This window comes from Fusarium musae, chromosome 1 (assembly GCF_019915245.1).
Source record: "Fusarium musae strain F31 chromosome 1, whole genome shotgun sequence".
Taxonomy (NCBI): domain Eukaryota; kingdom Fungi; phylum Ascomycota; class Sordariomycetes; order Hypocreales; family Nectriaceae; genus Fusarium; species Fusarium musae.
In genome coordinates, this window is record NC_058387.1 from 5,385,339 (window position 1) to 5,410,274 (window position 24,936).

Sequence of the window (24,936 nt, forward strand, 5' to 3'; positions counted from 1 at the left end):
GCTTCAGTGGCTTACAGGTGCTATAGGCCTGAGATGACGCCCTGAACCTAGGTACACAGTGGGGCCTAAGCCGACATCGTCATTTAAGCAAGGTAGGTATCTAGACATGGAATCCATCACAGCACAGCTATTGAACTCGACGTTTCTTGAGGGGCGTACAACAGTAGCCATACTCTATTGATTTATGCATGTCTTTTATTATCCACATCATGCAAAGCCTCCTGAGTTGTAAAGCAAGACCATCCTTTCCCTGTCCCCTTGAACGAATGCTCTGGTAAATGATCCCAATAACGATGCTGATGCTTGCTTGCTCGTACATGAAACAAAAAATACAGTTCTTTTACGTTTATACCGGCCGTTGCGAAACATGCGTCTTTTTCTTCGTTTATCTCATTCGCATCACACATAACAAACAACTCATACTCTCAGCGGAGCAACTCGGGCTCTTCGAACCTAGCGCGCCCATAGTAATGCGGATACTGAGGGTTGTTGAATAGATGCCAGCAGTTGGGCGCTTGCAAGATGTACCTGATCACAAGTAAGAATACGAAAATCTATAGCCATCCTTTCTTGTACATACCTGGCCATAGCCTCTCGGAAACGGGACTTGTATTCCTTGGGACTGGTTACGGTAGGTCGATTGCGGCCACCACCTGCGAATCCACGGTCCTTTATCCAACTCTCAAGCTTCTTGTCCCAAGTGTAAGTGCGGATACAGTCAATGATGCCAACCACGAGTTCCTTGCGAGCTTCGTCAACGGCAATCATGAGCGAATAGTCCATCACATTCTGTCTTGCCAAGAACAACGTATCATTCCAGACAGAGGCGCGCAAGAGCTTCTTAGAATGCTCTCGTGCAAAGAGAGGTGACTCGTAAATGTACTCGACCATGTTTTCATCAAGGAGAACCTCATTTTGCTCTCCTGTTGATTGAATCTTGCGGTTTCGCATTGAACCTTTGAGGTCGAAAATTCTTGTTGCCGACCGGTCGTAGAAGAGGTTTTCAGTGATAAGAAGATCCAGTTTGATGTCAGTTCCTGTTGCGGGGTTCTTGATGAACACCTGGAAGAAGCCGAGCATCTTTGCGATGACAGATGGGAGATCATGAAACAGTGCCTCGGCCATAATGTTAAAGTATCCAGGCGCAAATCGCAGGAAAGCTGAAGTCTCGATAGGTGAGAGTGACTGGGTATTGTTAGTCGATCTTGGCTCGAATAGAGAATCCACACAAACTTACCTTGAGAACGAGGCGATCATCCAACGTCTTCAAGAAAACGGACTTGGTCTTGCCTCCCTTCGAATCCCACTTCAGGCATCGCGAAAGAGACTCGACAATACGTTCTGCAACACCACACTTCCTCCTGAGGGCATCAAACTGCTCTGCATAGAAGATCTTGCAGGTCATGGTAGCAGAGCCTTCTCGGAATTGGTACTTAAGATGGGTTCCTGTGACGCGAAGAAGACTCTTTTCCATGTCCGTTTCCGACACCATCCAGTCGGTACCATCTGAAGGCAGTGACTTGGGCTCGGCCTCCCCGCCGCCCTCAACTTCGCGCTGCATAACCTCCTGTGCTTCTCGTCGAATATTCGCCAGCTTGCCCTTGTAATCGTCGCTGTTGAGAGCGAGTGCAATGACTGAGCTTGGCTCATCCTCCCGCACGATGATGTCGGAATCAACAAAGATATGGTCGCTGGGATTGACCGGATATTCGAGCTGGTGCCAGCCGCTTGCACCTCGTTCAGCCCAGAAGTTGGTGAGATACTTCATCAAGCTGGTCTTTTGATGCTTGGGCAATTCCAGTGGAATGTCGCTTGCATCAACGGAATCAGCAATCTCTTTGATGTCGTGCAAGTACTCATCTGGCACCGAGTGCTCGAGATCAGTGGTACGTTCTTCGTCTTCTGAGAATGTCTGACTGGTATTTGCAATGGTGTGGTCGTCATTCTCTTCCTTTTCTTCCTTCTCCGCTATATCTTCTCCTTCTCCATGGTCTGCCTTGTCCCCACGCTCTTGGTATGGCTCTTCACCCCCTACTTGTTGGCTTGGGTTTCCGTGCTGTTGTTCCTCAATGCTCGCCGGCGGCTCAGCAGGAGTCAATGGCTCAATGACCGACTCTGGCTTATGATGCGAATCCGACCTTCGTGAAGCAATGCTGCCAGCGCGTTTACTGGCTTCGCGTTCAGCAATACTTTCCGATGGCGGGCTTGGTTCGTCAAAAGCGTCGTTCACATCGTCGTATACCTCGACAATTGCTTTTGTGGTTGTTCTCGGAAGCATGGCTCGAGGTTGGCGCATGCTCGCAGCACGCTTCTTGCGGTCTCGGATACGCTCTTTCTCGAATTCTCGACTAAGCTGCTCAAAGTGCCTCGCCAGTGTTGAAACCTTGGACTCTCTCTTCTTATGCACGAATCGCGGAATTCCTGACGCGGTTGCTTTGCCTCTATCCTTCAAATTTCTCAACCCTAGGCGATCTGAAAGCTTCTTATCCACTTTGATCGACCCCTCGGTTGTTGACTCGGACCCCGTGCTGTCGGGAGGATTCGTCTTAGTTTCCTTGATGCCAAGACCCTTGCCAATTCCTGACTGAGTCCTAGACAGTGTACGAACGGGGTGGGAGGTTGCTCTAACCATTGGAGGCGAGACGGCTTGCCCAGACTTACGAGAAGCTCCGCGCTCGTTTGTGGGAGTAGGGATCGCAGATGGGCTTGCCAGATAGCCCTGTTCCCGCCTCACCTGGTCAATTTTATCTGATAGTGATGGAGCGGGAGAAGGAAGTGCTTCAAGAGGAGACGGCAGTAGTTCGGTGGGCTCGGTAGACTCAGCGGGCTCAGTTGGCTCCGCTGGTTCATTTGCTTCAGTGGTCTTAGGAGGCTCAAGGGGGACCAAGTCGAAAGCACCGCCCGATGCCCTTGGTGTTTGTTCAGGGTCAGCAATGGGGGTCTCTTGATCGTCCTGATCTTGGACTTCTTGGCCTTCTGGTGTTTCGTCGCATTGAGAAAGCTCGGGAGGAGGATGAGTTGGTGTTGAGGGAGTGCGCGCTAGATCCAATGGCTCGACTCTTTCAATGGCTCCTTCTGCAGGGATCTCAACTTTACCATCTTCATCGGGAACGTCCTTATCATCGACAGGCTTTGATGAAGTGACACTAGCCTCCATACTGGTGTTGTCGGTGTAGTCCGTCGGTTGGGTGCTCTTCCCTTCTTCCTCCGTGAATGTTTGGGACGGCCGCTCTTCGCTATCAACCGTTGAAGGCGTGCCTTCATTCGAAACTAGCGACTCCTTTGACTCATTGTCTGTAAACATCTTCTTCAACTGCATGATGGTCAACTGGCGCATATCTTTGTCGCTAAGGAAATCAGCTTCAAATTTGGTAAACGCCTGATCCCATTCCCCAGCTTTCTCGAGCATCTCTCGGACGATACTGTTGAAAGGAACCACTTCATAATACTTCGAGTTGACGTAAATATCTTGCAGTCTCTTGACGATGGTTGGGAGATCCTCTTTTGCTTTAGCAGTCAAACGGTCGACTTCAGATTTGCACAGGTCCGCCTTGTCGGGCAAGACACTGTCAATTCTGATACACATTAGCCTCGATCGGACCGAGGCCATGAACTTGGCCCATCTCTCTTCCATTCTGACAAAGATCTCATTCTTGAGCTTCAAATCATTGGTGACTTTCCAGGTGATTCTTGCTCGTGGCACAACGATTTCCAGTAGATCGATAGGATCCCAATGAATGCGAATTCTTGCATCTTGAAGACTGAAGTACCGAACGTGGTCCCGGTGGTGGTCATGGGGACATTCGTGCATGCCTTTCATCTTCAATCCCCGGCCCCAGAAGAGGAGCTCCAGGTATTTGCCAAATGAGTATTTGTAGGTGGCTTCCGACATAGGTCTTTCTTCGGTATCCTTCTTACAAATCTTGCAATAAGTCCACATTGTAATGCCATCATAGTCTGCCAAAGCAGAGTTGTTTGGCAAATTCTCGACAAAAACTGTGATTCGAAACTGGTCATGCACATAGGTCCTATGGTGTTCCATCATCCTGCGTTCGCAGCCGTTGGAAGTGCAGACTTGGTTCATGGTGTAGGCAAGATCTTCAACGTATTGACCCAAGGTGCAATCAGGATCCATACCAGTGTCAATATGCTGCTCATCGTAAAAGTTGATGGCAACCAAAGAGGGCTCAGTACATGGGATCTTCGTCTCTGTACAGACAACAGAGTAGAGGACGACAATGTTCTGATGAGAATACGGATCGAAGAGGTCGAGATTGCCCTGGATATAGGTTTCCCACTGACGAGTTTGGGTTTGATAATTGTATAAAGCCTTGTCATACTCTGCATCGTGAACAGCTCGAAGGATCTCCATAATCTGTCGTGGTGCCTTTTGGCCAATCGCTTCGACCATCTCGGGTTTGATGAGTTGGAACTTTTGAGGTTCTGATTTTTCTGAGTCTTTTTCTTCATAGTAGTCGTAATTACGCAATCTGCGCAAGTAGAGCAATCTTCTCTCCTGCTCACGGGCCTTCATTAATAGGTATGGTTGTGTGAACTTAACATAGGGCGAAGCAGAGAGGATCTTGGTTTCGTACTTGGCCACCATGTCACTATAGTAAGTCGGCATAGGGACATCGTCTGGAACTTGACTGGTTTGATCCTCGGCAACAGGATCAGACTGCTCTTGAAGAGACATAAGACGTGCGCGTTCTTGGGTCAACTGGCCTGACTGGTTCAATGAACCTGTGTCGTCAGTCTCAGTAATACTAGCGCTGTCCGCAGTTGTTTGAGAGGGTTGTTCACTCTCTCCTGGCGGGTGATTTACCACAACAGCTGGGCCATCTCTTGAGTTATCAACGCTATTGACACTCATAGACCTCGCACTATCGCCACGGAGCTGCATAGAGTTTGTCATGGAATCTCCGCCTTCTGGAAGTTCAATCGACTCATCCCTCAAAAGGCTCGATTCAAGCTTCAGATTGTAGACAACATAAACCATGAATTCCATAATATGCTTCACTTTCGAGAGCACTGTGCTGTTGGCACCCCTCAGCGCAATCGTGCACCCAAGCTCAGGAGTACAACCGGACAGAAAAATATATGACTTTTTGCGACCCGGGTAGTCATTATTCACAAATGTCCTAACCTCGAAACTAGCACATCGTCCAATCTGAACGGGTAATGCCAACATGTCAAGAGACGATATAATGTCTGTTTCAGCACATCGTGCAACTGCTTCAATAACCGTGTGCTTAACATTGTAGGCCACTGAAATGTTTGCGTCGGAAAGATACTGCAACGCAACACCGGATATGCTCTTTTCAGCAAGAAGCACTTGAGGGCGGAGATTCGTGATTCTCTGGACGACAACCCGTAGAAATTCTTTTTCTTGCTCGATGACAGGTTGCAAGCTCATAAAGTGCTGTTGATGTCTTTGGTACTCAATGGGAAAAGTGACAAGCATTACTCGTGGATTGGTAATCCTGCGAGGCATACTCTTGAGGGCCAAGTTCTTGGTGAAAACTACACCAGAGATGTAGGCTGTGTCACCGGGCTTGCCCCCTGGTATTCTCTTTAACTTGACATAATGTCGAATATCCATATCTTCTCCCTTGACGACGTCTGGGTCCACATCATCGGTTGCTTGCAACAGGATGGGAACAAGAGCCTTTTGCCACGCTGGGGGATTCGAAATCTCTGCATCGTCTAGTAGCTGGTGTAGCAACTTATCAACGTGTCTCAAACTGGATGTGTTGAGCTCGACTTTAGGGGCCTTCTTGTGTTGCAAGGAGTCACTCCTGGTGATCTGGTTTGCACTTTGGTGAGGTGTATCCAGTGAGAAGAGCAATTCTGAGGACTGAGAAGGACCTTTGAACACGCCGGACTTTGGGCGCGGTGATGGCAAGTGATGCATACTGCCACTAACGTTGCTAGTGTTCCGTCGCCTTGGTGGCCGACGATATCCGCCCAGACTTCCAGGCAGCTCATCGAGGCCACCTCTACTCACGAAGCTCATACCGCTGATGCTCTTTTCGCCTGCCCTATGGCGATATTTTCTATTAGCATTTACGTATGGTGTAAGTTCTGACTTGTCGTCACCAAGGCTTCCGGGTTGCAAGTCGCCTGTCATGGTGGTAAACAGGCTCATTTGTTCATCTTCACTTGACTCATCGGACATGTAGTCGGCCAGCTCCGGGTCGATGATATTATCGTCGTGGAAGGCAGGAAACTTTGGCTTCTTAGCGCTCTCATCATCAATGCCACGTCTAAAAGGTGCTCTCTCTTCCGGTGCAGGTTTGAAACGGTTCAGGAAGCCAGCATGTTTAGAGTGATGTCGTTTATGGCCTGCAGAAGAATGTGGCCTTGCACTTAGTGATTTGAGAGACCGTGAAGAGCCTGGCCTACTCAATTGGGGCGCGTCGATCTCCAGAATGGCTGCAGTACGAGATTCTCCAAGGCGGCGAGTTGCAGGTATAGCCATCATTGGTGTCGTCACAGGTCTCGATACGGGTCTCGAGTCTTCTGATCCTTCGGAGGCAACCCCCGATTCGTTATCTCTCGGCTTAGACTGGCTTGCGCTGCTGGGGCTTTTCGCATGATTTGCGCCGAAGAATCTTGGCATAAACGATTGTTCATCTCCAGAGTCCTCTGAACCGCTTCCATCGAAACGTCTGGTGATGACTTCGAGACATCGCTTACAAACGCGTAGCGAACCTTGCACACCGAACTTTTCGCCTGAGATCACAGTGGTGCATTTCGAATCAAAGATGCATCCGCAAGTTCTGCAATGATGCTTTCTCCTGAATGCACTGAACGGCGTCTGGCAGAGGAAACACTCCTTGACAGTATCATCTTTCATCCAGAATTCTTTGCTCAAAACCTGCTTACGCATGCGAGTGAGCTGCGCATTCACCTGTTCAGAGGCTTCCTCACTACTCGTGACAGTGCCGGGTATTCTGAAATCGCCCGAAGCCATCTTTTGTGGTTTCGGGTTGTTAGAGAAGGAATCGTGGCAAACAGAATCATGAGCAGATGTGCTGACGTGGCTAGGCTCAGCAGTTCCCCTGTCCAATGAGGAATCTCTCGAGTTTTGGCCTCCAGGGGATCTCGACCGGCTGATTCGATCGATAACAGCAGGCTTCCTTCTTACACTGTCGGGTGACAGTAAAGACGAGGTGACTGAAGGGCTACGAAGACTTCGGGTCTGTAGCGATGGTGTACGGTGGTGTGTACTCCTGGGACTTGTCGGACTTTTGATACTTTCGTCGATACTTGAAGTGTCCTCACGCTTAGACCTGGGGGGAAGCTTGCCATCTTTCATGTCGTACAGACTGGCCGATGATTCAGCAGTCGTTAGATGCGCTTGTAAATCTGCTCGGCTGCTGATACTCTTTCGGCTCGATCCGACGCCGCCACTGTCCTCAGTGCGGATGGTGGTATGACTAGGATCTCTGTGTACCGTAACAGGGGCGATCGTAGGGTCAGCGGCGATAGAGCTGGGTGCCTTTTTGGAGAAGCTTTGACGGTTCGTAGGGTTGGACTTCTGGTTAGACATCAGGCTGATACTCGATGGCTTGGATGACTGTGCTTGCGGTCGAGGTTCGATAGTGCCGCCACTTTGACTTGTAGATGCCCCATCATTGGGTATGACCTGAGACGAGGACGTGGATAGTGAGGCGCCGGTGTCGGCTCGACTAAGCGAGCCGATAGAGGCCTTGGAGCCATGATTGGCAACAATCGAGGTTCTTTTGGAGGAAGGCTCTGACCTTTCTCCTGATGGTTGTTCCTGGGGTGATTTGGAGGTGCCTCCGCCACCTACAGCCTCCCTCAAACGACTATAGAGTCCACTGAAGCCTTGTTGGACTAGATCGCCTGCTATTCCTTTGTTTTCTGAGGTTGGTGCTGCTACGGGAGGCGGTGCGAAGTCGTTGAAGGTAGTTAGAGTCTCACACTGGCTAGCGGATGTGTGTATCTTGTCTAGGGCATGAGCAAGTTGCCCTGTAGAAATCGAGTTGATAGAATCGCGGCGGTTACGGATGAGAGAGCTTGTCGATGCCACGGAGCCGGATCTGGGCCGCGACATGTTGAGAACGTTGTTATTCTGAGAATGGGCTGGCAGATCCAGCGTATGAAAACTCGAAGCGACTTGAGCAATGAGGTTGGAGGTCGGTATATGGATCGATCGTCAACAGGAAGGCCTTAGAAATCTTAAGACTCAAAGCATGTGACGTTTGTCTGCTTCGAGTTGCTCAAGCAAACGCAGCAGCCACAGTTCGAGTATAGGTTATCAACAGCATGGTGATCCGACGAACTTTAAAGAAATGGGTAAAGCACTTGGTGGACGGACGGGGAATGCAGAGTGGAAGCGACGAGTGGTGCGGAGAAGTCAAGGTCGATCTTCAGGGTTTCGCAGATCGGTGAAGCTGTTGTGGATAGGCAGACGAAACTGCAAGAAACCCAAGGTTGGGTCTCTCGTCTTGGAAAAGACGGAATGGAGCGGGCTAAGGTTAAGGTAGTGCAGACAGGCTCTGATAGCGGATAAGGCAAGAGACAGGAAGCAAAACGACGAAAGGGCATCAGCTGGATGCTGGATGCTGCGGCGCAGAAGGAATATGCTATCCCGCACAGCTAATCACTGCTGTACGTGGTGAAGATCCAAGGTCGAGAGCAACCTTTGGGCATCTGAGATGGGCGTTTGAATGCGTGATGGCGTCAGACCCTTGCAAGGCAGCCGAAGCCTGAAGCCTGGACTGGTCTACGGGAGCAAGAAACTTCGAGACATGTCATGGGATGTCAAAATAAACTCAACAAAAGGTATGTCAAGCTTAGGCTAAATCTACCTTAGTCTTTTTGTCACTAAATATTAAAGTCCTGAGTTTTCTTTCCTCCCCTAGACTGTTAACGACATGGGGGTCACCGGTACATGCAGGTCTCGCTTGGGTTACTTTTTTGCTGTTGTGGAACAGTCAACGTTGGCATGAGTTGATTGTGTCTTGATGACCATTTCAATGCGATATATGACTCTCCCTCAGTAGGCAATTTTGCTTGAATCTCACTTAACATCTCCTACAATATCACAGTAATCTCGTCGTCTTCATCCTCCAGTTTGCGTCTATCGAGATCACCAACTTGAGCCTCTGAGCACAAACGAACTAAAAATTCCAAGTACCGATGACTTGGCGCTGATCAAGCACGAGCCACCCGCCTACCACACCTTACAAAGGACCCCGCAGCAGCTGCGAACACGGCCAGGCGGCCCAAAATTACCCGTCGCGTCGCGCTGAATTTCGCTTCGATTCGATAGACCTCAAGCTTTCAAGAAAGCATTTTCACTAAAGCTTCACTCTGAGAGGTCCATTGTTACCTCGCACAAAACTTTCTATCTACAGAAGGAAACCCGCCATTCATCCATCGCATACGTCGCACGTCTCGAAAACCCTATTCTTGCCACACACCTTCTTCCGATCTCTTCGCCCCGTCGTACAGAATCCTCATCGAAGCCGCCCATGTAACATCCACACATCGCGACCGGTTGCGGGCAATCTTTCGCATCCCAATGTCTCCCAAATCGTCCCCTGATCGGGACATCACGGAACTTTTCAGCCGGCATCGCGTCACAAACATTCCGTCCGACCAAAGGACACTGCTCGAAAGACCAGACTCGTGGGCTGTCGAGCTAGAGAATACGCCCCACGGCCTTTCGCATCTTCCAGGACACGTTCTTGAGACAGTGAAAGCAACGTATATTGCTAACAAGCACACAACCCAAGAGCGTACTCCGATCCCCAAAAAGCGCAACCGGAGTCCTACATCATCACCACTTAAGAAACGGCAACGTAATGGCATAACGAGCACACTTAGATCCGACCATGCGAAACCTCCACAATCATCCCCTGAGCGTGCTGTGTCCTGGTCTCCAACGCCGGAGCCCACATCCTCGAAAGACGCGGACTGTATAGCGGTGGCCATAGTCGACCAAAACACCCAGTCATCCATTGTCCACGAAACACCAAAAACAGGGCCGGGCTTCGGACACCCACAACGGCCGACACCAAACCCAATCATAGAGAACCCACCTTCTTCCGGGGAGACTGAAGACGACTTGGAAACACGGATTCCTGATGCTCAGCCTCTTCACAATGGCTCCGTTAATAAATCGGCAGTGCGGTCTAAACCGACTGCACCATCTCCGCTTTCCACCCACAGGACCATGGCTACACCGCCATGCGCTCAGCCGAGCAACACAGCTCCAACGGTGGTGCCAAATACCGTGTCCGCGAGTAAAGAAAGTTTCCATGAGAATGAGAGCCCGAAAACTCGTCGAATAAGGTTCAAGCCAGTCATTGTTGAAAGTCGGAATAGGACGAAAGGTCATAACGAAAAAGATCGCATGCCAACGACTATAATGCCCCCAAATATAATACCCCCAAAAGTCGTCGACGATTTAATACCAACATCATCTGATTCTATTATTCCATTCACGGGCATACCCATCACACAAGAGTCCATCAGAGATATCAGAGAGTCAATCGAGATGAAGGAAGACGAAACGATGGACCATGCGGAGGAAGTTGTTCCCTCAACTAACTTTCATGGTTCAACTGCAGATCGTCCGGTTGTCGACGGTACTAACGAGAAGCCAAGTGACGAGAGCAAGGCGATACAACAGCCGACCACGTCTTCCCGGATGAGTTCGTCAAAGACGACAGCAGGAACGAATTCACAACCACAGATGAATGACCAAAAGAAGACAGAAAAGTCTCCTGCTCCTGCGCCACTTATAGCGCCAGGCGCTCCTCTGGAACCCTACGAAGCATTTATACAACAATATCCAGATTACCCTGGTGAAAACGGCGGTGACAAATTGCCCGGGACCAAGTCCAACTTCATTTATGCTTGTGTATACCTCAACTACCTACGTCCAAGGAAGCAGATTCGAGACTGCCTCTATGACGAATTCATCCGAGCTTATCCGTGCTCTTATGGGGAGTACGTCAAACGCTCCCGTATGCAACCTATGGTTGCCATCAAGTGGTTTAATCAGCAAAAAGGGCCCTTGGTATACAATAAATATCTTGTGAACAGGGGCAACTTGAGTCATATCCTCAGATCGTACCCGGAGGAGTTCGCACGCGCGAATGAGCTGGTCTCCAAGAAAAGCGAAGATGATGGTGGCGGGGATGATCTAATGATATATACAAGCTCAGAAGACGAAGGTGACTTTGATGAGGACGACAGCCAGCGTTCGGTTTCACCATCTCACCATTCTTCGGAAAGGGGAAGCGTCGAGTCACCACAGCCAATTGCAACTATCGAGGACGATATGGAAATCGACCTCCCTGAGATTCCGTCTGCACCTTCAACTTCCAGCAAAGGAAGGCCATCATTAGCATCGACGAATGATTTGGAGATCGTCTCGAGGCCTGTGCCAACGGCGAAGCCCATCACTCCCGCACAGTCGAGCATCAGACGACGGAACCCAGTTTCTGAGAGAAAGCCAGTGCAGTCCTCACGAGTTCAAGAGATCTTGACTCAGCCTCCTCCACCCACTTCACCCCAAATGCCACAAACTTCAATGTTACCGCCATCCACCATAGGAGGCTCAGCAATCAAGTCGGCGGCTCCTCGACATTCACAGTATTTCAAAAGAATATCCGAGGACCTACGGAAGGCAACACCAAAGCAACGCTCAGCAAAAGACCTTGAAAAGCTTCGAGAGCATTTCAGAAAATCGAAAGGGACAGGGGCGCAAGATCGTCGAAGCAGCAGTGGCCGGTTTGAATAGAATCGCGGATCGGGAAAAGCGCTAGGATCGAGATGACGAGGGAGTGATAGTCATGTCGACAATCGAAACTTTCGGGGGAGGCTAAAGCGTTTGTTTATTATTCTATCTGATACCCAAAATTGTTGTTGAATCTGCAGAAATGCCGTCAGCAACATCCTCATGACTGTATAGTATTATTATATCATCAAGTATCACAAGCCATGAAAGGTCCATAGACTCAATTGCATGAAAAGAGATTGATTCGGTGGCGGAAAGAACAGTCTATTGTGCGTGGGCAACATGTCTATGGTAAGCTAAGTAGCTGGTTCGACTGAGAACCTGGCTTGATTAATGAACTGGCAGCATGGCGATGATGCAGAAGATGGAAGTATTAGAAAAGAAATAGAGTCCTTGGTGTCCAGTTGCCTTTCCTCGTCAAGATGCTCAACTTCATTTCTCCCATCATTCCGTGTAACAAGAACAAGATTTTTATCTTCGCCCCCACTGCCAGTCGTCGTCTCATTTCCACGAAGGGGGGGTATCATACAATCTTGTGTTAAGTTTTTGGGTCCCAATCAATTTTGTGTTGTGTCTTCACTCCGTGGCACGAACTGCTCTCGCTGCCCATCCCTTTTCGACGTTGGTCTTTTTCGCCTTTGTTCCTTTTTTTTTTGTTCTGCTGATCCCAAATTGGTGATGTTTTTGGTTTTGCTGAGAGTAAGGGTAAAAAAAAAAGAAATCCCGGAGTTGGTAAGCCTTGAAGTCGTCATTCTGTCATTAGCGGTCATTATGATTTTGATTTGTTTTCGTGTCCGTTTTTTTTGTCTACTGGTGAAGAGAGAGTGATGTTGTTTTCACTCTTCCTCAGATTCAGCTCGGGCGGCACGGGCAGCGGCTTCGTCTTCCTTCTTCTTCCTTTGGCGGGCTTCTTCCTCGGGAGTCATGGTGCGCAGCTGGAGGGCGTGGATGCCGTTCTCCTGGGCCATCTCATCGCGGAGAAGGGCGTAGACCATGCGGTGACGGGCAGGCTGCATCTTGGAGTTGAAGGCGTCGGAGGTGATGACCACGCTGTCACGCGTTAGTTATGCATTGCATCTTGATTGTGAAGTTGGGTTGACCGGGGTATGTGCAGAGGAAGGGTGTGAGTGAGTATGGGGTACAAGAGACTGCATTGCATGACAAGAGTGTCACGCGGGATGAGATGAGATGAGATGAGATGAGGCGACATGATGTGATTCCAAATTGTGATGAGATGAGAAAAGGAGGTTGCACAGAAGTCGGTTGGCAGTGACAAAGAGCGCAATTCTTACCGAAAGTGTGTCTCGCTGGAGGTAGTGTGTTCCATGGCCTTGTGGTGGGAGTGAAGATGAGAGTCATTGTAGATCTCGAGAGTTTGGGGGTTGAAGGCCGCGGTGATCTAGAGGGAATAGTCAATGGGTGGTTTCGCCGAATATGCACAATTGAGATCTCTCTCACCTTGGCTCGAATAAGATCCTCAACGGGAGTGTTGGAGTTGCTCATGGTTGAGAGCTGTCGCTGGACGCTCGAAAAGCCGAGCGCGTATCGTCGAAACATGAGGTATGGCGGTCTGAAAATAGAAGAACGTAGCGACGTCCAGGTACAATTTTGCGCAATGTCGACTAAAAACTAGATAAGAGTCGACAAAGGCGAAACAGATGCGACTATTTAAAAAACGAATTGAGTCGAGGCCAACTCGGAATTTGCGGGCGATATAATAAAGAAAGAAAGAATAGAATCTTTCTTGTCGGGATCCCAAGTGGAGCGGTAATGGATCGACAGGGCAAGACGAAAGGCTCTGGTTGGCCTTTGGCTGGTGGGAGCTTGTGAGGGAGGTGAAGTAGGTTTTTCTAATGAGGTTCCCGAGTTGTCGGTTTGTCCGCCTCTTTAAGCTTTAGGTTATCGGTCTGGCTCTGCCCCCAAAAATAACCACACTGTGATTGTCTGTGACGTGACAACTGAAAGCAGAAACAGGACGTCAAAAGCGAGAAAAATAGCAAACAAGAGGCTTTGCAGGCGAGACGAGACGAGACGAGACGAGACGAGACGGAAAGTGAAAGGTTGGAAATACAAGTTGGAAGAGGCGGGACAGGACAAACTGATATACGTTTCAAGATATGGACGGGATATGGGATCTAGAGAAGCTTGGACTAGACTACCTACTAACCTAGGTGTGTACAGTACATTCTATGGATGGATCAGTACCTAAAGCAAGTATCTAAAAGTGGCGGAACACGTTCACTCTTTGGTGAAAAAACAAAAACGCATACACTGGTTGTGATTTGTGAAATGGACAACTCAGGGCGCCGTTATCCCGTTTCGGTGTGAAGTCGGTGTAGGAAACAACAAGCAAAAAAGGAACAAAACAACCAGAAGCAAAGACGAAAAAAGCCACCAAGCAAGTCACAGAGACAAAGTATCCAAGTATCCAATGTACTGCACAGTACAGCACTGTAAGGTACAGGCATCCCCCTTCTAAACATGTTCGTTATTCCTTCTACTGTACCGTGAAAAGCGCGGGGCATCTAACTTACTAGCTGCGTACACAGGTACTGTACATTCATTTTTACCGTCTTTCCATGAGCCAAAGTGGCGGACAAGTTTTTCGATCCATCACATCGCATCACATCCCTACAGTGCAACACCCCTGAAAGCCTCTTTTTAGCAAATGATCAGCCGCCAATCTGCGTGTCTGTCCAGACGGTTGGGTCGGGCGTCGGCTGGCCCTGACCGCCTGGCTTCTAGAGCGGTGAAGCCAGGAACAAGGGTTACGAACTACCAACCCCTGTTCTCTTTCTTCTCTCTGTCTCTGACTCTGTCTGTGACTCTGAGACTCTCTCTTTTGTCTGACCAGTCTCATCGTTGCAAATAGTAGAATGCCACGACGAAAGCAAGAGAGTCAACACTTTTACTCATGATAAACTTACCTACTGGACTAGCACCGCTACTATACATCCCAATGGCACATACCACACACCCCCGGCTGCAGACTTGACAGCATATACAGTGGATCTTGTCACTGGAGCTGTTGGAGCTTTGCTGTAGGTACGGGCCCAAACAGGCGGGATCTGGTGCGATGCGATAGCGGTCTCGTGGATTGGCCCCATAGGCAAGGTACCTAGTCAAAGTTAAGTAGCGTTAAAAGTAAAGGTCCGGGGTTTGTGTAGACAAAAGACAAGGAAAAAAAAGATGTCAAATATGCAATCCACTCATTCACGTATTCGTCTTTGACCTGTGAGTTGTTGATGAGGCCAGCGTTCAACCATAACAGCCCAGCACAACAAATCAGTCTCTGTCTTCCCTGTCTCCCACTCGACTCAGGTCTCAGGTTTACTTTCATCTCAACTGTTGGGCCTGGCCGGATACGTACGCACATGTACAACGCTTGTGTTGCATTGCAGTCGAACGGTTCCTTAAGCCTCCCAGCTAAAAACACACGCGGACGCATCTCTAGCTGCCGATACTCATCCGTAAACAAAAGAGCCGCTGCTTATTGGCTTCACTTTCGAATCCTCTTCACTCTCTCCCTCAGAGGATGTGCACCTTTGCTTTCTGTTAGCTCCTCGAAGCTGTTCGGCGCCGCTTCTAAAGGGTACGTACCTCCGGGGAAGTCGGCCGTCCGTCCGGGACCGTGGGCCGAAGACTTGACCCCATTTACGTCAAAGAACCAAACCCACTTTAGCACATGGGACGTTGGAGCTTTTTGCTTCACAACGCACGCACGCAACTCCATTTCTAAATTCAGCTGTCGCTTCTTCAATTAACTCATGCTCATGCTTCAGCGGGATCGCCAATCCCTAAATCCTATCCTATCCTATCCTATCCTATCCCCAGTGCATGCCTCGGCAAATGCGCCGTTGAACCGCACCTCAACGTAGCATTCAGCGCCCAAGTCTGCACAGCAGAGACTCCGGATTGGCCTCTCGTACCAGTGATTCTTGAATCCTTGTCGCCAAACCCCGGCGCTTCGGGGCCTTGAATTATTCTTCGTCATGTCGCTCCTCCGGCATCTCGTCACCTCCGCCGTCCGGCGCCCGTCTACTGCTACCACAGCTTCCTTCATTATCCTCCGTCCCGCTGCTAGAATGCTCTCGACCTTACCACGCTTACCGCTCTTCGAAGCTGTTGCACAACATGATCCAGATTCGAAAGCTGTTATCCACTCTCTTTCCGGTCGGACCTTCAAGTATGGAGAGCTTCTAGGTGATGTTAGCCGCGCACGGGACAGGCTGGCCGAAGCTGCTGGTCGTGAGGACCTCAATGGCGAGCGCATTGCGTTCCTGGTTGAGAATAGTTATGACTACGTAGGTGAGCTCATGATGTGATCCCACTATAGCGCATTGCGACAGCCATTGACATGTGCTTATATAGTAACACTCTTGGCCGCAATGGCTGCGCGATCTATCGCCGTGCCTCTATCGCCTGCATTCCCTGCGCCAGAACTACAATACATTCTAAACCAGAGTGAAGCGTCATTGCTAGTCTCCTCACCAAAGTTCGCATCCAAGGCCAAGGAAGTTCTCGCGACTGAGCTCACAGCCCAACCGGCGCATGTAGAGCTTCAGAAGCATCAAGGTGGGGTAAGTCATGACAAGGTGCAACTGCAACTGAGCGATACCGATGCTGGTGAAGCTGGTATGATGCTGTATACTTCGGGAACGACCAATAAACCCGTAAGTCCGCCGATGATGCTTCAATGGCTATGTATGCTAAAGTCTTGGCTTAGAAAGGAGTACTACTCCCCCAATCCGTCTTGACAGCGCAATCTCGCTCCCTCGTTGAGGCCTGGAACTACTCACCCTCAGACCATCTCCTCCACGTCCTCCCACTTCATCATATCCACGGAACTGTAAATGCCATCCTTACACCGCTCCTCGCCGGCTCAACAATCGAGTTCATGTTCCCATTCAACGCCGATGCCGTATGGAAGCGTTTCTCAGCTCCATTCCTCGCCAGTGACTCCTCGACACCTAAGGAAAGGATCACATTCTTCACAGTCGTACCCACAGTGTATAGCAGGCTACTTACCTCATACAAGAGTCTCCCTCCAGAGACTCAAGAAGCCGCCCGAAAGGCCATCTCTCCAGAGAACATGCGCCTCTCCATTTCTGGTTCCGCCGCACTCCCAACGCCTATCAAGACCGCCTGGAAAGATCTTAGTCATGGAAATGTCCTCCTCGAGCGCTACGGTATGACCGAGGTCGGTATGGCGCTGAGCTGCGGTCTGGACTTTTCAGATCGTGTAGATGCCAGTGTTGGCTGGCCACTACCGTCTGTTGAAGCTCGTCTAGTCGATGTGGATAATGGTGAAATTATCAAAGAAGGAGAAGAAGTCGATACTCAAGGTCGTGAGCGCTCTGGTGAGATCCAGCTAAGAGGCCCTACCATCTTCCGCGAGTACTGGCGCAATCCAACAGCAACAGCAAGCGAATTCGTTGAAGATTCAGACGGTAAGGGGAAATGGTTCAAGACGGGCGACGTAGCTGTCCGCCGTCCAGTCCCCTCCGCCACTGCTTCCCAGTCATGGACACATGGCCCCCTTTACTTCATCCAAGGACGCAAGTCCGCTGATATCATCAAGACAGGGGGCGAAAAGGTAAGCGCTCTAGAAGTCGAGCGAGAGCTATTATCCCTCCCCGAGGTCGCCGAAGCAGCTGTCGTGGCTGTGCCTAGTGGGCAATGGGGCCACAAGGTCGGCGCTGTCCTGGTTCTAGATAAAGACGTTGTCAAGAAGTGGTCAGCTCTCGATATGCGTAGAGCCCTCAAGGGACGCTTGGCAAGTTATAAGATTCCCCAGGTCATGCGACTTGTTGATCAAATACCCCGAAATGCTATGGGCAAGATCAACAAGAAGCAATTGGTCAAAAGCATCTTCCCAGATGATATCAGCGGGGACGAGAGTTGATCTGATCGACTTTCGTTGAAAAATCAAACGTGTAAGATATGAAACTTGATGATCGCTCTACCTGTAACACACACTTCACCAAGTATATGCGAACATTGTTTCAGCAAGTTGGTAGTAATTGAGTATGCCTAGCAGGTATTCATGTGAAGCAACTGATTACAGTTGTTTGAAAGTACAAAAATCTATTTTCCTTTCCCCTCCATGGGTGTCCCATTTCATACTTCGTGGATGCCACTTGGGAAACAGCCCTCCAAGCAACGCCAATGGAACATTGAGCCAAATGAAATTAAGGATAAATCGTGCCCAGGCTGACTGAGCGGTTTACATATCCGGGTTCAAGCCAGTCGCCGCCCGATCCTTGCTGTCCCGCTTCTGCTTCAACAACTCGTTGACCTCTCGTGAATCGCCAGATGAACGGCGTCAGGTTCAGAAACGTGAAAATGGTCATTATCGGATATCGTGCTAAATCAACGTCGTGCCTCTGCGTAAATCCTCGCACTTTTAAACAACGTGCTTAGCCTTGGCTCGTGTGCTGCCTGAGTGGGCACTGTCGGTGTGTCCAGAGAACTCGACCTGCTCCGCGGCAGGCAGCTCGAGAACCTCCTTGAACTTGCGGCCGATAGACAGGAGAATCTCCTTACCCTTCTCACTACTACGGCCCTTGCCACCAGCAACATCGCCTTCGCCTCGGCCGGGGATGCTCTTTCCGATGGTACGGGTCCAGACACCAATTCGGAAGAAGGCCTTTCGGACGTTGACAACTACACCCATGACCTCGCCATCGTCCTCGTCCTCGAGAGTCTCACCAATAGCGGCCATCATGACCTGGAGCCAAAGGCGGTCGACATCAATGTTTCGCTTATCCTTGTACTGGTAAGACCACTTGCCGCCGTGCTTGTTCTGGGGGTCCTCCCACTCAGGGCGGACGCCGGCCTTGAAGAGGTGGTAGTCGGATTTGAGGGAAAGCTCGGAAACGGGTGCGACATTATTCTAAAAAATTAGCACGAGGAAGATTTGAGGCCAGGGTGGTGACTCACGTAAACGCCCCAAAATTCCTCAACGGAGTCGAAGGTGATAACTTCCTTAAGGAGATCGTTCCAGTTGTCGCCCTATCACAAGTATTAGTATCACATTTCAGCGTTAAGAGTATGTTTTCGTACCTTGCCACTCGGGGGCTTTGTGAACCAGAGAGTCCACTTGTTCTGAAGAGGGTGCTTCACGTTGAAGTTGTCCTTGTCGTGGAAAACGGTGACGGGCTTGTCGTCGTCCTTGACATCGGAAGAATCCTCCTTGCCAGCAGGGTCGACGGGAATAGTGGTGAGGTCGACCTGCTCGTCCATCTTGGGGGTGTCAGCTACAGCGGCGGCCATTTTATTGGTTTTCTGTTTGAGTGGTCGTGGCGGAAGTTAAAGGGTTTCGCGGATGAAATATCGCGGGGCAGAGTCGATAAAGTAGAGGCAAAAGAAGTGGAAGTAAGAGATTCAGAAGTGGGGCCAGAAGCAATGAAAATGAAGGTTCAAATTTCACAGCAATTCCTTCCTTTCTTGGAGAGTTTGTCTGCAACTTTGCACCAGGCAAGAGTCGCGAATAGCGGTAGAGTGAGAAGGAGTAATAGTCGAATTTAACGTTGTCGGAAGGTGCGAATGCGCCTGTTGAAGTTTGGTTTGTGTCGCGAGGCGCAAGCAAAAATTCTTGGGTGCTGACCTAAAACTGCTTAACTTTTGAGTTTGGCAAGCGCACCGGCTGTGTACCTGACTTCTGCCTGATATGTGAGGCCACAATTCTTTGCCTCTGGCTTGCTTCATCTTCTAACGTTTCAAAAGTCAAACAAATCTCATATTTCCTATTCAACTCCTTAATAGCCAGGTATTCGCATTAATTTGCAAGGGACAATGCCAGGGCTACAATGACGCCGCAGGTATCGTTAACCCTTCTCTTGTTTCAACATGGGCCTCACGTGCCAAGCAAGGTCCCTCTTTGTTCCAACTTTGTGTCTATATCCGATCCATGCTCCTGGGCCTAATGATTTGCTTCCAAGGTCTTAGTAAGTTTATCAACTATGGGAGGCTAACATTAGAATATCCTTATGCCAAGGTCAAGAGGGGAAACCGGTATTGCACAGGGTATTTCTCAGGAGAAGAAACCCTCTCTTGGTTAGTGTTTCAACGATACTTGCAATGGCATTCAAGCAACATATCCACAAATCGAGCTGGTATGAACCTGACTGTCAACTAGCGTCTATTGGGCCTCGAGAGTTTGATGCAGCTCAACTGCATATGACGCAGTGTTTTCAGTCACGCGCATATCCAACGTGGAAAATGGTGTACAAATTTGCTCTTGAAAGTGAGCCTATGAGCTTTTAAAGGCTCATAAATGCCACGCTGATGTGCCATTGGCTTGTCGAATATTACAATGCGCTGTCATACTTGGTACAAGTATGATCTCCTGGCATGGATGAATTCGGGTTATCAATTCAACTTCATGACCCCATTCATGCCTCCACCTCAAACGGTTCAACCACAAACCTCTGTACATTTTTGAGCTGTTCGACCCTCGCACCATTTCTCATGTAGGCTGGGATCTAGACATTTCTCTAACCCTGGTAAAGTGTGCCAACAGCCACATTCAAATAAGACAAATTGGGGCTAAAACATCAAGGACAAAGGATCAACAAAGTCAGATATAAACAGCAAAGGCGGTTTCACACAATTGTTTTCATCCAGTCAGAAGCTCTGCTCTGGCCAACTTGCACTAACTTTGACTTGCTGCGTCACTTCTCCCTTGAAGCGAGGCGTTCGAGGCGCCAGCGATCATCCACAGCTACAATTAAGTCTCAATAGTCACCCACCTTTAACACGTTCACCATTCACAGTCGATCTTGGGCCGAAGGAGTGGGATTTTCCTTTAACGTTTCCCAATTTCATTGGCTTTTGCAAATATTCCTCGTCCCACAAAGGGACTGACAACTGGTGTGCACCCGCTTCATTACGTACTCTACACCATGGTCTTGTCCCAAATGATCGCCAGAGACACGCTAGGTGGTCCTGCAGGAGCGCAGGTACTGGCTATGCCACTCTGGAATGTGAACGCGCCTCACAACCTCGATTTCATCCCACCATCGCGACCCCACGGGTCCCTTGGGAGCCCCTCATGCTCATGAGCCCATCATCCGAGACCTATGCGATCAACCGTAGGCTGACCAGGGTTGGCATGCCGGGCCTTTTCGTTCATAGTCGACCTGATATCCATATATAGATGCACCAACTTATAACAAGTCCGTCTTGCCCATCAAAGACAAAGGAGTTCCCCTCACCAACACACCCTCTCAACCCAACTCTTTGTGCCTCTTCTTTTACTGTGTCCAAAGCACAATCACACAATCTACTACCAACTCAAGTTGCCATCATGGAGCCAGAGACAGTAGCCACCTCCTTTGAGAAAGATGCTTGCAAGACAAAGGACAATGCCCCCAAGGGCAAGACTCGAAGTAGTTCTCTTTTAACAATCAGCTCGGGCTTCACCTTTCTGGCTGCTCTCCCTGGAGGATCAAGCTCTTCGTCGTCTTTCAGATCATCATCTTTTCGATAAATACCCAACATCATCTCTTACTTTGTTCGATCTGTCCCTCGTTTGCACACTCTTTTGTTTAATTGTTTATCATAACTTACACTCTGCCGGGCCAGCTGTTTCTTTCTACATTCCTTCTCAACGTTTTAACTCAACCCGTTTCTCTTCTTTGTTATACCACATACAAAATGCTGGAGCTCAGGTCGTTTAGTCCTGTACGCCGCAGTCTTGACTTTACGCCATTTTGTTCAGAGATGGAATTACCAAGCAATTTTTACGAATACCACTTCAGACGTCTTGGTGCTGAGATCTGTACTATTGTGTTATCAGCATTCTCCCCCAAAGAGGAACACCAGGCTCCTCGAACGTCCCCGTGGCTAAGAGACTATCCGGAAGAATTCATCAGATATGTTGAGCTTGTAGCTCATATGGACGCACGCGCAGGGAAATGGGAGAGACTCCTTCGTGATAGGGGTGAGAGGACGAACCTTCTTCAAGCTATCATTTTCAAGGCTCTTGACAATCGAGTCTTTTCACGGCTGTTGTTTGGAGCCAGTTCCAAGCATGATGAGACATTGCATAATTCCGATATTGCACTCATCAATGAAGAAGGTATGTAATGTAATGCAATACAGGAGCAGCGTCACTAACGTTCTTGGAGGTTTCCAACGTAGCGAACTCCGAGCTCATACCAATAGACTTTGGCTTAAAGCGAGCAGAGGGGAGCCCGACTTGTTTTGGAGACAGGTCGACAAGCTAGCCACCGAGGTTTACTTTCTGTTACTCCCCGTCTACGAGTTCACGGTCAGTTTTGATGGCTATGAACCTATTTCCAAAACGAAGTTGTATCAGCTACTGCACGATGTTATTTCATACGCAGGTTGGCTCAGCGTAGGACTTCGCATGTCATCAGCCATCTTCTCATTCAACTGGCTCATACCTGGTGAGCTGTACGCACTGAACCAAGTGAGCACCTGTCAACAGGCGTACCAGGCTTCAAAGGAGGCAGCTCAGCAGCATGATATGCGGTTACAGGAGCAGAGACCTGAAAGAGAGAAAATGAGCTCCATGGCCAGAGTCAAGATATCGGTCATTCCAGAGATCATTCAATACCGGCCATATCCTAAGGACTCGAATGTCGAGGGCATTGACTCTTACAAAATGATGGAGCCGCATGCGGTACATTATCAAGGATTGCTAGAAGAACACGATGAGAACAGGGTATTCATCAGCTTGCCAGACTACATCAAGAAGCTACGGGATAGAAATTGCGCACCACGCAACGCTGCCCTGGTCATAATGGTCACTATGTTGATCTGTTTGTGGGTTCTTTATACCACCTCGGGGCAACAAACCTGGCAGAAAGCCAAGGGATGGGTGATTCCGGCGCCTGCCAAGCTTAAGAAACCATTCTGGAGACTATGGTAGTGTATCTACCTGATATATGTGGTCGTGACTAGGTGGGGGTTGTTATGTCTGTTGCACTTGGATTTTGGAGTTTATAAAGGTTACATCGGAACACTACAATGTGACGCTATTTAATTTTCTTTTGACAATTCTGAGAGGAATACCACTCCTCGAACCAATCTGTAAAGTTTTTAAGATAACCATGGGAATGTCATGGATATTAAAGTGTTTGACGGTTTACTTCAGGGTAGTTCTGGGCCAAAGTCAACAGCTTGTAGATGCTCTTTTCGCTCCGGCACCACAACAGCGGATCACATCCGCAACAGCTGATCGGCTTCCGTAGCTCAGTTGGTTAGAGCGTCGTACTAATACTTCAATCCGAGTATCCGGTAATGCGAAGGTCTCAGGTTCAAGCCCTGGCGGGAGCAAGATGTCTCTCAGTGCCCATCAGTTTCATTTTTGATTTTTTGCAGATTTTCCTCGATTATCGAGATCGATTTCTGTCCGGATATCAAGTCTGCGATGGTGTTGAGTGGGAATTGGTGTGGTGTTGCGGAAGTCGCCGTCAGGGTAGGAGCGAACTGCCGGGGTGGATCTGATCTTGCCTGATGATCAGATAAGATTAGGAGAAACAGGATCAAATCATTACACCATTCAGATGCAATCCCTTGCCTGTGACCCTCAAGCTGTGTGATGAACCCCTCACTGCTGGTGATGGAGCCTGCATTGGTTCCTTTCTCATCCATCTACTTTGAACAAGATCTGCAGACCTCTATCGTTGTGCGAGCAGTCCCAAGTTTAGGATGCCTTAGGATGAGATACTCTAAGGATCCTAAAGCTTATGATTGCCTCGTCCTAAGCATACCCTAAGACACCCTAGATGCTGTCTAGTCTTTCTACGTCCATTATGCTGCAGTGGTAGCTTCGATGAAGTTCCTTTTCGGAATGGTACTTCGGAGAATGTGGTCCCTGATCATCAAGTTGCAATGCATTAGTGTTTCGGGCCTCATTCTGTACAGCTCCCGAGCCCAAGGTATGGGATGTTGCTTACATCTCTGACTCGTGTCGAATTGGCACCCGGCTGAAGCATGCAGGCGATCGAGGATCTGTTTCGGTAGAACATTTCCAATAAAGGACCGCAATTGACCCCTTTGTTTCGACTACACGGTTCGTCGCACCCCGACAGGTTGGGTGAGCTTCTCTGTATTAGTACCTACTGACGCCTGCCATTTCACTTTCTTCGTTTGGAAGAACTTTGCCTCATGCCCTCCAAGTCTTGTCTACTTTTCTGTTATAGGCGCTTCTCTGCCATCGAGGCCGATATTTCTGATAAGTGGGAATAACATTGATTTTACGATAAAGTTAATTGATATCGAGTAAGTGGGGGCGATCGATCAGCTCTCATCACAGCTGTCAGCCACCAACTGAAATTTTCACCCATACTATTATTAAGGTGACACTTAAGCTTTGGAAACGTTCATCACAGCATTCTCATCTCCCAGATACTGATGTGGAGGAAGTAAGTGTACCAGGAGGAGCAAAACTTCCAACCACCAACTGAGCTAGGATGTTTGAGCTCACGATGAAACATGAAAACCAAGAGATTGAAGAATACGAGAAGTCCACGAGGGACCCTGCAGGGACAACAGAGAATCCATCAATCACTCGTAACGGGTAACAACATGCAGTAACTGCCGTGACACTTTGATCGAGGGAGGCTGGGCAACATGTATCCATAAGCCCAAGGCTTTGTGTAGCCTTTTAGTAGCCGATATTGAGTTTGCGACATTAATTGCCAAGCGAATAGATCGGTTATTGTCTGACAATCGTAGATTGAATCCAAATCGAACATTTCAAGCGCATTCTCACTCATGTCTGCCTCCTATGACTGATTCTGAAAACTTCTCTTGCCATGTTCACTCAGTTCAATTGAAGATGAGACAAAGTTTATTCGGGCCTTCCCGCCCTTCCGCGCGCCAACGGTGTGAAGTATTAAAATTCGGGAGCACCCGTTTTATATGTATGACTTCATCATTTTAACAAATGAAGTCAATTGAAAAAACAGTGTGTTATTTTGACTTTATTGACCACCACCAAACGTGCAACCGTCAACGATATCAATCGCCTTGGGAAACCCCAATTGTCCCTTTCTCACATTCTCAATGCACATGACTATTGTCCGGGCCCGTCCCGTGTCTCCGATGCCAGCCACCCGCATTTTTGGGTCTTCTGAAGAGCTCCAAGGATGAGACACGGTGACACCCCGCCCCCAGCC

The 24,936-nt window shown here is 49.1% G+C and overlaps 6 protein-coding genes and 1 non-coding gene across 7 annotated transcripts; 4 read left to right on the top strand and 3 right to left on the bottom strand.

Moving 5' to 3' along the window:
- Positions 1-425: 425 nt before the first annotated feature.
- On the bottom strand, positions 426-8,083 carry J7337_001615 (uncharacterized protein; the record flags this gene model as incomplete). Its single annotated transcript, XM_044819354.1, has 3 exons — positions 426-528; positions 581-1,185; positions 1,238-8,083. 3 exons carry the CDS (start codon positions 8,081-8,083, stop codon positions 426-428), a joined length of 7,554 nt encoding a protein of 2,517 aa, XP_044687056.1.
- A 2,451-nt stretch (positions 8,084-10,534) lies between these two features.
- J7337_001616 (uncharacterized protein) lies at positions 10,535-11,785 on the top strand (the record flags this gene model as incomplete). The annotated part of the gene is made up of 2 exons (XM_044819355.1): positions 10,535-10,989; positions 11,086-11,785. 2 exons carry the CDS (start codon positions 10,535-10,537, stop codon positions 11,783-11,785), a joined length of 1,155 nt encoding a protein of 384 aa, XP_044687057.1.
- Positions 11,786-12,618: 833 nt separating this feature from the next.
- On the bottom strand, positions 12,619-13,285 carry J7337_001617 (uncharacterized protein; the record flags this gene model as incomplete). Its single annotated transcript, XM_044819356.1, has 3 exons — positions 12,619-12,832; positions 13,075-13,181; positions 13,241-13,285. 3 exons carry the CDS (start codon positions 13,283-13,285, stop codon positions 12,619-12,621), a joined length of 366 nt encoding a protein of 121 aa, XP_044687058.1.
- A 2,489-nt stretch (positions 13,286-15,774) lies between these two features.
- J7337_001618 (uncharacterized protein) lies at positions 15,775-17,687 on the top strand (the record flags this gene model as incomplete). The annotated part of the gene is made up of 3 exons (XM_044819357.1): positions 15,775-16,090; positions 16,154-16,455; positions 16,509-17,687. 3 exons carry the CDS (start codon positions 15,775-15,777, stop codon positions 17,685-17,687), a joined length of 1,797 nt encoding a protein of 598 aa, XP_044687059.1.
- A 501-nt stretch (positions 17,688-18,188) lies between these two features.
- J7337_001619 (uncharacterized protein) lies at positions 18,189-19,057 on the bottom strand (the record flags this gene model as incomplete). The annotated part of the gene is made up of 3 exons (XM_044819358.1): positions 18,189-18,677; positions 18,725-18,796; positions 18,848-19,057. 3 exons carry the CDS (start codon positions 19,055-19,057, stop codon positions 18,189-18,191), a joined length of 771 nt encoding a protein of 256 aa, XP_044687060.1.
- A 2,385-nt stretch (positions 19,058-21,442) lies between these two features.
- On the top strand, positions 21,443-22,682 carry J7337_001620 (uncharacterized protein; the record flags this gene model as incomplete). Its single annotated transcript, XM_044819359.1, has 2 exons — positions 21,443-21,866; positions 21,967-22,682. 2 exons carry the CDS (start codon positions 21,443-21,445, stop codon positions 22,680-22,682), a joined length of 1,140 nt encoding a protein of 379 aa, XP_044687061.1.
- Positions 22,683-22,994: 312 nt separating this feature from the next.
- J7337_001621 lies at positions 22,995-23,089 on the top strand. The gene has a single exon. It is a non-coding gene; the product is annotated as a tRNA-Ile (tRNA).
- Positions 23,090-24,936: the final 1,847 nt, after the last annotated feature.